Source organism: Pangasianodon hypophthalmus, chromosome 16 (assembly GCF_027358585.1).
Source record: "Pangasianodon hypophthalmus isolate fPanHyp1 chromosome 16, fPanHyp1.pri, whole genome shotgun sequence".
NCBI lineage: Eukaryota > Metazoa > Chordata > Actinopteri > Siluriformes > Pangasiidae > Pangasianodon > Pangasianodon hypophthalmus.
The window spans coordinates 22,465,343-22,478,850 of record NC_069725.1 but is presented as its reverse complement, the minus strand read 5'-3'; the positions used below and the strand labels follow the sequence as shown (position 1 = coordinate 22,478,850).

The 13,508-nt window shown below is 38.2% G+C and overlaps 1 protein-coding gene across 8 annotated transcripts in view; it reads right to left on the bottom strand.

Annotated features, from left to right (window-relative positions):
* Positions 1 to 13,508, bottom strand: part of utrn (utrophin) — a 196,603-nt gene that overhangs the window by 69,067 nt on the left and 114,028 nt on the right. For all 8 annotated transcript variants that reach the window (XM_053240647.1, XM_053240645.1, XM_053240649.1 and 5 more), the window contains 3 exons: positions 12,721 to 12,893; positions 12,129 to 12,285; positions 1,862 to 1,991 (listed from right to left, as the gene is read on the bottom strand). In XM_053240647.1, the coding sequence (XP_053096622.1) occupies positions 1,862 to 1,991; positions 12,129 to 12,285; positions 12,721 to 12,893 (460 nt within the window). The remainder of the gene's footprint in view (positions 1 to 1,861; positions 1,992 to 12,128; positions 12,286 to 12,720; positions 12,894 to 13,508) is intronic.

The following is a 13,508-nucleotide window of genomic DNA, read 5'->3' as shown; positions in this document are numbered from 1 at the left end:
ACTGAGACTGAAGCAGAGGAAGAACTTGTCCAACACCAAGTCGGAACGTTTATGAGAAATCTAGTTTGCCTGGCAACCTGTCTGAGTGGTTGCTTGCAAGCTATCTGTGTTTTTGTTGGACAAAGCATCAAAATACCACTAAAGTTGAACTAAAGTAAACTTTTACTCGAACTAAATTTGAACTTAGGTTTTGCCTGTGAAGGGAAAAGACTGATTGCGCCAAAGTCCATCAAAATGGGAGTAACTTTGATTGTAAAAGCCTTATAAACAGAGATACGTGAAGATGAATGTCAGATGTTCACTGACCAAATGATGCAGAGGTGTCTCTACTAGCTATAAAACTAAATAAATTATTGTCATCCTAATTTATACATAAAACACTTGCCTTTGCTGAAAAGCTGTTGCACACCACATCATCACATTCCTAAAGGCTTGACCTTATGAGCCCTGTCTACTGTCCCAATTTCTGTATTCCGCTCAATGCTGATTCAGCTCAGAAGTTTGTAAGTAGCTTACCTCTGCCTGAAATGTGACATTTAAAGGGCAAAAATCAGCACAGCAAATAATTAGATGCCTGTACTTGTGCAATCCACTAATTGCTTAGAAAACCGTTATTTATACAATATCATGAATACTGTTAGAAAGCTAATTTTTATATATTTCTCATTCAAACACTACATCATTAATCAAAGGCAAAGTCGGGGCCTTGTTCCAAAGCTGAACAACAAAACATCTGAATCATCCCACATCTGTGTGACAGATAAGGTGCGTCTTCTCTCATTTTCATGCACACACATTCACACACATACACTCGCAGTGTTATCTGACACGTCCCTGAGAGCGTGTCCAGAGAGTTGTGCTGGTTCTACGCAGCAGGGCTACACGAGTACAGACAGCAAAAATCCCAAGACCCATCACATGCTCGACTAAAGTTACATCAAACACTTCACCCTGAGAGACTGTCAAAACCAGAGAGTGTACACACCCCAAGCGTGTGTGATGTGTGTCCTTCGAAGAGGCAGATCAAAGGGTGAAAAAGCCAGCACATACCTACCGGCCGCTGCAACCCAGATAAAATATTTATGTCAGGCTTCACATGCCAGACGCATCACTTTTTTAAGGTTTCACCAACAATTTGTCGCTTTTAGCCAGTCAGAGCGCTCCGTCTCAGGCCTGGAACAGCATCTCTGATAAAGAGTGGCTAGAAATACGATTTCTCGAAGACGACCAAGAAGAGGCTTTTCGAAGGTCAGCAAATCTCTTCTGTCCCGAAGAGTTTTACAGGTTCTATAATCAAGCCCTCATTTTACTCATTTAGCATTTTTCTATGATCAGAGAAACCAGCCGCTACTGAATTTTAACCCTATCTGCATAAACCATGTAACCGACCCTACATCAATCTAGATCAGAGGTCGTCAACTGGAGACGGATCCAGCAAAGTATTTCAAACAAATTAAACAAACAAAACCTGGCTAGTTTTCTTGAAGAGAACCATCATAGCTTCTGTAGCAAATCCTCTGTGGTGGTTTATCCAATCACGTGCATTTATGGTCATTATTTAGCTTAAGGCAGCTCATCAGCCCAGAGGCTAGCTACAGGGCTAGAGATGTTAGCTTAGAAAGGAGAGAGATTTCACAAACTTTCACGAACTTTTCATTTTATTTATCTGGTCTAAACAGTGCACTGATGACATGACTTTAAAAAAATGTGTAAACTTCAAAACAGAGTGCGTGCCACTAGTCAAAAGTGATAACCTGAAAAATCTATCATTACAAAACACTTTGTGTTACTATACCCCTATATAGACTATACCCCTATATATATAGAGAGACTATACCCCTGGAATAGATTAAGCTCTCACCTGTTTTTGGCTGCAGGTTCTTGCGTGGTTCTTCAGGACCCTCGATCGGCTGATCAGCCAGGAACATGCGCGCCTGGTCCAACGTGCTGACCACGACGTGCTCCCTCTCCTTTAGCTCTGCCCTCAGAGCCTGAAAACAAAAACGAAAAGTGTGAGAAGATCATTCCTTTCATGGTTTAGTCATGAAATGGTATCATGTAGAAACATGATTTGGAAAGGAATGATGGAGAAATGTAAACAGATGTGTGTAGATAAGTTCAAACCATTCCATTTGCCCAAACAGTCCACTACAGAGAGCGCACAATGATCCAACCAATTTAAATGGTCAAATGAATCATTTTTGAAGTGGGCCAGAGAGAAATTATCTAAAATACCAGGTAGAAAAATGGTATTAGTGAGTCACACACTCAAAACTCAGCACACGCTAGAAACCAACAAGGCAAAATGAGAGTGAGAGAAGAGATGAAAATCCTGTAATTATACACCAGGTGAAAGACTGTAGAGAGAGGATGAAAAACCAAATCATGCTGACCTTAAACAATTCCGGGCTTTATTGTAGAGACGGAAAGCGATCAAGCACTCCAGTCTAATTGGCTCCATAGTAACGGCACCAGTCGATGATCAGAGCTGATTAAATCATGAAAGGAGACAAGCCGCTAAAAGGTGTAAATGAGCCCAAAAGTTAATAATGACGGTCATTTACTCTAGCTGCTCAGCAGTGTACGAAGGGCAAGAGGGCAAGGACTGGGTGTAAAGTAAAAGCATGATATAAAGTCTTGATTATCAAGATAAAATAAAATAAAATAAAATTTTATGGATTTAATTTTTCAGGTTTATAGCACAAGAGACAACAATAATGTCAATATTCCTGTTCTTAAAGCAAAAAATGCTATCATGCAATGTGCAAAATAAAATCCTCAACATCTAGAGACACCATCCATGTGTTCATAGAGGAACTTTTAAAAATTAATGCCCAAATCCTAAATGAATTTCTGTTCTCTACTTATACATGCTACCTAATGCCGTTGCACACCCTATGTAGCAGGCTACATATTTAGAGCGCCACTTAAGCTTCAGCCAAATGTACCACAAAGTACATGTTAGTGAGGTAAAAGCACATTTCTGTCTTTACATATTACTCAAGTATATTTCCTCTTACCAGTATAAATCTACACATAATCTACAACAGAGTGAATTAGTCAAGCTGAAATTCAGTTTTTGCACAGTGAATACAACTGAAGGGCAGGTATTAAATTTCTTGCAAGCACGTTTCAGCCATTTCGGATCAAAATAAAACCCATTGTATGAAATTTCTTGAAATGCTCTCTCAGTATTTCAAACTACTGAGAGAATTCATTACAATTCTTACTTTGCATTACTGAGGTAATATAAATTTGCTTTTATTAGATATTTGACACATTCACAGCTGAGACAGACACCACTGAAGTTTTCTGACATATCCTTGGACTAATGTGAGCTACCTAATATTATTATTATTACTATTATTATTATTATTATTAAGGCAGCTCAATGTATACGTTTGTACTTTTGTAAGTGTATTGAAGCTATTGAACGATTTCTGCTGGAATACCAGTGAAAATTGAATTACAGAAATCATGTGATGTACAGAGTAGTTGTACTAGTCCAAAGCATGGAGAAGTATTTTAGCATCTTGTAGCAAAAAGTGAGCAATATAACAAAAATGGAAGAAATCATTTTTTTTTTTTTTTTTTTTTTTTTTGTGAGTGTCACGATGTAAGCCTCAAAAAGACCAAACGTTACACCAATTTTCTATAGTTTAAAACAAAAGAAGAGTGTGTAACAATCAACTTCTCAAAATATTAAAATTTAGCTACTAAGGGTTTGCAATGTGTTCTAAAAAAAAAAAAATAAAAAATCCAGGACTACTCTAAAAAATCTGGAAAAGAAGTGTACAAATTTAAACCGTAAAAAAGTAGGCTCTACTAAAATTGGTTCTCATTTTATATTTTGACGTGGATAATGAGTGTGTGTCGCACTGTGAGGACAGTAATGTTGATGACACCCCTGTAATTTGTCCTTCTCTCCCGCTAGTCGCATCAACGTACAAAGCTTCAAACACACACTAACTACAGTGTTTTGCCTCAACTATCTCAATCCCTATACTTAAAATGACTTGTCTGAGAAAACAAACCATAACACACTCACTTTTTTTGTAGCAGAGTACAACTACACACCATCCTCACCTGCTCAGACAGTCAGAGAAAAAAAAAATATATGGTTTTACTGCAGAGACTATAGACAGGAAAGATACACATCCATTGTTTGTCCTCATAAAAAACACCAGTGCCTCCACTTGTTGTTATGGCAATAGCAAGTGTCGTCTTTCTCCTTTCTATCGACTGGCCGTCATCTTAACCAGAACGTTATGAAGGCGAAACAATTTTCGAAAAGGGAAAAGAATTAACGGTTGAGTTCACAGAAACTATCTTGCCTTGACAAGAGGCAAAGCCGAGATGGGATTAAAAGGATTGTACAATACATGGCTTGTAAAAGGAAATTTCTATAACACTTTCTATGAAGGCCAAATGTACAGTATAATCACCTATGGATGCACTAATAACATGGTATAATTCAGTCATAAGGCATTCTACACGTTTTTATAATTACTCACGAAAAGACATTTCAGTTTAAAGCAGTGCATTTACAAACTGATTTACAAAAATCAAGACATGGTCTCATAATGCATTATGTATTATGGATGGTTTGCATCTTTGGTATTGTTGCTATTCCGTGTTACGAACACTACTTATAATACATTATGTTAATTCATAAGGCATAATAAGTATAGCTATGAAGTTTAATGCATTTTCATAAATAATTATAACAATGTGTTTAATGCCTTATGAATGCATTATAACAAGATAAAAATGTTTTCATAGTTCATTATAAATTCATAGAAAATGCTACTGAAATTTCTCTTCAGTGCTCCTGAAGCAGCCGTTATTAACAATTAACAACTTTTCGTTCTTGATCTTTGAGAACCTGCTTAAAAGAATTGTTCAGACAACAAAAAAATGTTTTCCATTACTCAAAATCAAATCATGTTAACTTGTCATCAAAAGGCATTTTTTTTTCCATCTCTTCTGGAAGGGAGTGTTATATCAGCGCTCAGCTCTCAGTGATGAAAAGAGAGGGGGATGAATTCACAAGACAAACAGAGGTATATTTTCACCTCAGTGTCTCATGTGGGATGTGACAAAGGAGGAAACGCTGAATGCGCTCACTCTTGAGCTTTAGAGAAAGCCAAATGTTCTCCTTACACCATCATCAAAGGTTTAATATAGAAAGAGGCAGAAAAAAGGCTATTGTCCTTTCACCGGCTTTTTTTTTGTCTCTGAGAAAGAGAGGAAATGAGACATAAGAAGAGATAATAGAAACAGGGGAGAGAAAACACAGCAGCGAGCTGTTTATGAGGAGGCTTTTTATAGACACGAAGCCAAACGTGATTTGCAGTCGGAGTGTGGAAGAGCATTCAGTTTTCAGTGGTTCACGGAGGACTCCTGTGTTACGTAAGAAAATTCACATTTAACACAGAACCAGTAGGTAGCAGAAGCCTGGGATACATGGACCATAACATTTGTAGCAAATTTTCTTCATTTAAGCCATCACGCACATCACACTTTCCAAAAATGTGATAAGTTGCAATTCTACAACAAATGTAGCTCAACTCCATTAAGCTACATGAGAAACATAGCTACTAGGGGTGCGACGAGCCGTCAGCAAAAATTGTTGCCGAGATAATTTTTCCAGTTTTCCAATAATGTAGATAGCTAACTAACAAAGATTATAAGGTGAGTAATTTATGTCTTGTTTCACCTCAAGTTATATTTATGATGTGCAGCAAAGCCAATAATTTGGGCCCAAAAAAGTCACTCGCAGGTTATCCTATAACACAGCTAGCTAACTGATAGCTACAAGGCAGTAGGACAGTGAGGATCTGCTGCACTGCTGCTTGTTGACAATGTATTGTATGTAGTGAAGAGTACTACTGCAGTCGATTATCAGTATAAATGAAATAAATGAAGCACATACTCAATAACATAGTAGCATTCACTCCTCAAAACGGCAGCCATTATACAGAGCAATGTCACATGGAATGCAAGGATAGGATTTGCTCAGCCTTGAGACAGAAAAGTGGAAAGACACCAGCTTTTTTTTCTGTTGCTTCCTAGAGCTGTTTAAAATTCAAGCGGTGCAGTCACGGTGTCTCCTCGGCTCCCTCCAACATGACGACATTACCAGAAATGGCAAAGCTGGCTGAGGTAAACTGGGTGAGATAAAATAGGTGATGAGGATCCAGCAGACCCTGACCTGGAGAATGTTGACTGGGAATGGCACTCGTTTATTTCCGTTCACTTAACAGAACCCAGAAAATGCTGTCTGACAGTCAAGGTTTTCCTGTGACTCGCTAGTAGTGCAGTAACCTTGAGTCAGTTGTGCCCCAAGAAAACCGTTTTTACATATTTTATGTATATTGCCAATGATTCGATTTTTTTTTAATAAGAAATGACATACTTTTTATCCATTTATAGTTACCTTTAATATTCTCACTTATGTTATAGTGGTTATAAAAAGTCATTCTCTCACTTTAGAGTTAATAAATGAGAAGTTAAAATGCAATATCCTCCATCCTGAAGACCTTCCTGTGGTGGAAAATGTACTGTTACAGCCTCACCTCTGATTGTTACAAAGTGCTGACACTGGAGACTCCTTCCAAAAATGCTAAATAAATGCCCCCTTCACCATATCAGTGATTAACTAATCATCATTTTTAATCAGTATAATATTAGTCTTAGATAATGGAGCATCCACCATACACCATACTTACGAATGACTAATGAACGTATTAGAGAGAGCGCATTTATATAAACCTGTGATTTGCTTTACAGCTGGAACTACTGTCAGAGCTGCTGTCATGGAAAATTCTGAACACCTTCTGACCAATCAGATTCGAGAATTTAAAAGCTCCGTGGTATAAAATAGTTAAAGTAAATAGCTTTGCTACTTGTAGAAATGCTACTGGGTAAGTTTTATATCAATATTTCTTTTCCGTAATGACCTCGCCTTTGCTAAGACGGCCTGTCCACTCTTTTTCCCTGCTTAAGAATCGCTATTTTCACATTGCAAAATTTCATAAAAGCCTGAACCCTTTATAGCAGCTTTTACCAAACCACCCAAACAATGCGCCACTCTGAAAAGCCCACTGAAGTACCCAAGTCAAGTGGGTTTTATTGTCATTCCTCTCTATAGCCTGTATACATTGGAACGAAATGTCATGTCTCCAGGACCATGGTGCAACACATGGTGCAATACACAGGACTACATAAAGTGCAGATACACAACAGTGTGAGACGAGTGCAAGACACCGAATAAATACACCGAACATGGACTGTAACTAAACCAAAGCCATAAACACCCCAACTAGACATAACAATTGGCTGAACTCAACCCCTGTGTACAGAAGCAGCCCTTTTTCAATACAACGGAGCTAATTAAAATTAATTAATAAAGAATGAATGCTATGTAAAGCAGAATTCTAGATACTTCACTAAGGAAATAGTATACTATTATAGATACTTTACTAAGGAAAGATATTAAGAAAAAACATTTCACTGCATGTATGTAATATGTATGTGGCAAATAAAGAACCTTGAACTTTAAAATGATGACCCTTGCTTTAGCCGCTACAGTAAACAACTTTCAACCTCAGCCACTTCACTGACTTTTTATTGATCAAATAATAAAGAGATGGACGTACAACTTCTTCAAAGCCCTGAAAAGAAAAGTGATTTTTCCAGTAAAGCCAAAGGTAGGGTCATTATTTCTATCTAAGGCAATAGATAAAGGCAGGTGCTAAGGCTAGATGAATTTGGCTCATATATTATACTGTCCTGCAGAATGCAGCTCCAATGAGTTCAAACCAATCAGCAGTACACAGGAGTAACTTTCGCTTTATCTGAGGGGTATAAAGCTAACGAGATCAGAAGACAGGCTGATCTACAATCAGTTTTCATGAGTCAGTACTAAACAAGATGAGATAATACATAAGAGAGAGCCTAACACTATCAGTCTTTCCAGCCTAATGTTCTCAGGCTAATTTGGCACAACAAGCTAATGTTCTGCCTAATGTTCTGGGGCTCATTCGCCTCACAAATCTAACAATATTGTAACAGCCATTTACGATATAAAGGTCACGAACCTTCTTCTTATAGATTTTCCTTCCTGCGAAGTTGAGCTTCATCGCAAATCCATCTCAGGCAATGAAGCTAATCAAGGACTTTTAAAGGACCTCCAAAGTTTGAGTAACTCGGGAACCGCGCAGCACAAACGTGCCAAACTTCACAGGAACCGCCACCACCCATGCCCGGACCGAACCAGACCGCCCCCGCCCAAACATCTAAAGGAATGGACTCCTTGCGTACGATGTCATGATGCATTTTTGTTTTCACTTTCCAGCAGCATTGTTTCCATTCGGCGGTACAGTTCAGGTTTCTCTACGTTACAGTCTAACATTAAATACGATATTTGCTTCGGTGTTTGTTTCTGTCAATAGCTATTTTCGTAGGATATAGTAGATCATAGTTGCTTGTCTTGTTAAATAATCTGTTTATTAGTCTTAGATTACGTGAACCCTGTGCAAGTTGTTACCATAGAAACAATAAGCTAATGCAAACCTGTGATTCCGATTACAGCCACTGCTATTGCGAGTGATGCTTCAACAGTGTTACAACTACTTTCTTTCTCCCTGGTTCCATGGTATATTGTTTTGTATAAAACAATAAGCAATACCTCTTTCTCCAAAACTTTACAGTAATGGTTTAGGGGCTTTTGCTCAACGACAGTGCTCCTGAAGGAGACTTGCTGAATAAAATATTTATGATGAAATTTATTGTTTTAAGAAGCCTAAAACTGTGTGAGTGTGTTAAATATTGATAAGCCACACTGAGCCTGTCGGATGAAACAGCAGAATCATCTTTTAGGATGTCAAAATCCCTCCTTCTGTCTGATATAAATTAATTAGGACCTTGAATTACACCCGACACAGCCGTGATTAAATAAACGCTGATTGATGATCTTAATTATGGCACCACAAATGGAAGCGCTTTATTGGATAATTGAAAGCGTGATTAATAAAACTGATTATAAGCGATATCTTCATCAAAGGAAGAAGGTCTTTGTCAAAGTGTCAGCGCTGAACACCTGAAATCGACGACTGTTGCGCGAGCAGCGATGCCACGCAGACCTGCTTAACGATGCACAGCACAGGGACAGAATCCATAAAGACAAAGTGACTTTGGCGACTGCGCACAGGGGTTCAGCTCAGTGACGCAGAGTCAGAGCACACATTCGAAAATCCATCTAAAATCTTCTTCATGGCCTATGACTGCCAGTGATGGAGGGTTACAATAGTGTTGTGTTGAAAGTCAGGGCCTCTGTGGGAATATGAGGAATAGATGTAATGAGTGAAACAGAAGAAATAAAAGGATATGTGAGGAAATCGCTGGAGAAATGGAAGTTTTCAGCCTCGTGTCTCGCCTCAGAAATGACAGCATGAGGGACCGAGTGTACGCACTTAGAAATTTATCTGAAGCCAAATCCTCATCCATATAAAACCAAAGGCTATACTTAAAAAGTGTGACGAAGAATAAGCATTTGTTAGAGTCCATCTATCTGAAAAAAAAAAAAAAAAAATCTAAATTAAGAAATGTTATTAGAAATTTACAAAATTAAAATTTAAAAGCCTCGCTTTTACTGGCATGCTACATTTATCTTATTGTGCTTTTAATTCTTTTTTTTTTTACACATTTTTTTTTTATCATATATAGTTTTATTCTATATTATTTTTTTCTTGATTTCACTGCTATTATTTATTGTATTTTATTATTTGTCTATTTTGCTGTGCTATTTTAGCTGCTTTTTTATCTATCTATCTATCTATCTTTACATCACACTTTACATAACTAAGCTGCATTTTAAGTCTATAAAAGACTCTATAAAAACTTTATTATGATTATTATTATTATCCTTTAGTTTTGTTAATGCAATGCTCATGTTGTTTGAAAGAAATTCAGAGGTTTTCATGGAGGATTTTACAGGTTTAGCGCAAAAACATCTTTAAACACAGTAATTTATTTCAGTACCCAATGTACCAAAGCATTCCTCATGACCTAAACAAAATTTTCCATAAAAAAGTTTCACTTCAAAAACAAAAAAAAAAAAAAAAAAAAAAAAAGGTTGGTCATTATTTTTTAAAAATAATTTTCATTTGATTTGCCTTTTAAAGCAATTTGTGGTTTTTAAAATCAAAAGATCAATCTGCACAAACATATTTGTTTTATGAATTTTTTTTATTTTTTTATTTATTTATTTTTTTTTTTAAGTCTGATGTTTTTGAGTTTCATTGCATACCACTTCCTTTAACCACAGGCAATCTCTTTCTCCCATTTTTCCTCAGAGCAAGCGTGATTCTGATTGGTTATGCAGACTAGCAGTAAAAATATGGAGGTTTTAACAGCTTCCTTAAGTTAAATAAATAGCATGCATTAAGCATAGTGCTATTCTTAGAATCAATCTGGATGGATTTACAGCTTACTGAATCACCTGCTGCTGCGGAATCCATTGGCAGTTTTTTTTTTAATTATTTAATATGTGTAATTGAGTGTGTAACCACTCGACAGGACAAATTCCTCTGATGTGAATAACATAATAAAGGGAGTTTTATAATGACTGTTTTTCCCATAATTATCTTGCTATACTTTTCTAAAATATTTAATTCATTAAAGATGCACAGCTGTATTTAATTGCTTTAGTCTACTTATTTAATCAAGGAGTGTTTGTTTGTAATTCAGACGCACACGCACACAAACACACACGCGCATGCAACAGCTTTAACAGTTTGGAACATCTAACCATTCTAGCGCTCGGGTTAATTCTCGCTTTCGTGCCCTGAAGCTACTTGATCCTTCCATAGTGTTTTGCTTATGCTCTTTCTCTAAGTGGCAGCCTCTCTACACACTCCCAGGCACAGACGTACTCCAGCAGCTCTCCAGTCTTATCGGTGCAAAAACACACACACATTCATTATACACTTCTAGATTTCCTACTGCAGCGCTAATCGGCCGCGACGTGTTCACCCTGCCGCTTTGGATTGCTATGCCCAAAATTCACACTCAGGCGCACGGCTGAAAGACAAACTATTAAAACACAAAGCAAAGGAGAGCGAGCAAGGAAGGGCGAGGAAGGGTAGAAAGAGAAAGTCACACAATCCTTTCTTCTTTCAACTCCTCGGGGTCATTATTCAATCTGTCACAGAGAGAAAGGAATTAAGAAGAGAAGAAGGGAGCGACGAAGAAAGGAAGAGAGCCCTCCAAATTGTCCTTTGCGCTTTCACACTATCTCAGGCTAATTACAGCCTCAAAGACCTCCACTTCCCATGATTCCCTGTGGATAGAGTCTGTGTTTGCATACAGTCTTCCTCCAAAGGATTAACATGCAGCACTGCATGCTCTTCGTATAATTCTCAGTTTGGCCCTAAACACACCACAGTGGAATAAGAGCTCCAAAGAGTTTGCTCATTTCTAATTTGAAGAATGTAGCGATTAGTAATTCGCTGAAGTGTAGCTGAGCCAGGACTTTAAAACTATGACTTACAGTATAGCATTAATAAAAACAATATGCTTATTCAGCTTAAAAGAACTTCCTAAAAGAACAGTCTCCATATCGGCAGAGGATCAAAGAATCTTTTCAGATGTGGCTGGCTGCTTTTGAATTAGCTTTCATCAGTGCATCAGGGCCTATCAGTACAGAGGCAGCAAGAGTAAGGGACTTGATAAGAAGGTCAGAATAACAGAGTTTAGATAAAGGGACTAGACTAGAGGGCGAGGACCAGAAGGTCTACACAAAGGAGAAGGGTCAGGACCAGAAGGTCTAGAAGAAATGACTAGACCAAAGTGGGGGGAAAACAAGGGTCAGGACAAAGGGACTAGACCAGAGGATCTATACAAAGGGGCAGGGGCAGGGGCAGGAGCAGGGGCAGAGGGTCTAGACAAAGGGGCAGGGGCAGAACCAGAGGGTCTACACCAAAGAGTGAAGACCAGGGGGTCTAGAAAAAAAACAGACCAGCGGGTCAGGACCACAGAGTCTAGAAAAAGGGACTAGACCAGAGGATCTAAAAAGGGATTAGACCAGAGGGTCAGGAACAGGTGGTCTGTGTGTGTGTACTGACCGAGCAGTGGTTGTGCTGCTGCAGTAACGTTGGCACATCTCCTCCAATAGGCATCTGTTTAGTGAGCTCATCATCCTTCTGGCAGATCCACCTCCACAACTCCTCGAGAATGGACAGCAGCCTGCTCCATCGCTCTGCACTGGCCTCCAGATGAGCCCTACACACACATACACACACATACACACACACACACGCCCCTCAATACATTCATACAAACACTTCAGTGTGGTTGGAATAATTTCCATATATTACCTTCTTTCTGTACGGCATGCATTGGTGGTAATGGCACTGAACAATAGCGGCATGTCAGCTGCTTGATAATTACACATGTTCACTAATTAATCCCTAATGAGAATTAAATAATAAAACAGCCAGTTCCTCTTTTCAACACACATCAGTTCTCTCTCCCCCACGCGCTCTCTTTTTTCCTTCACTCTGTTCCTCTTTTTAACATATATTTTCATCTCTACCCTCAACTTGCTGTACCATCTGTTGTAACAGCAATGCACAGCATGTGTACTAGTTCTGACATGCTTCAGTTGCTCTGTATTGCTGTTTATAAAACTGTGTTCTATATTCTGTGGGTGCTGACCGTATGTTGGCTGATTTGGCCTTGAGATCGTTCCAGCGGTGGTTCATGTCATCCAGCCTCTGCTGCAGGAACACGGCCTCCTCGGAACTGCCCAGAGCCTTCACCATCCTCAACTTGTTTCCGTCCACACTCTTAAACACATCGTTATGGGCGTCGATCTCCGCCTGGATATCCTACACACACAGACAGAAGTTTTAACTCACAAGCAATAGATATTCACACGCAAGCATGCATATTTTATATATATATATATATATATATATATATATATATATATATATATATATATATATACATACACACACATATATATACACATATATATATACACACACATATACACACATACATACACACACTCACCTATGCTATGCTTCCACACATTTGCTACAGTTTATAAGATCAGGTCTTGCTAATTTTCTTATTTTGCACATATACAGTCAAGAAACATTCATTATTATAATTATTGCTCTTCATTATTTTTTTTTCTGTTGTATTCTATATTTATAACGTGCACCTTCAATATGGCTATTCTGTGCATATTACAACAAATACCTTGAACCTGAACACATATACATGCAGAATTAGGGACATTTTAATAGAAAAAAAGCAAAAAACTGTAATAATATTTACAAACCAAGTAACATCAGTACATACATGCGTGCGCGCGCCCACACACACACACAAACACACACACACACACATGCACAAAGAGATAAGAGATGAAATGAACTGGCTTGGACTCCACAAACTGGACAACCAACTTCATTATAGGCCAATCACGGCCT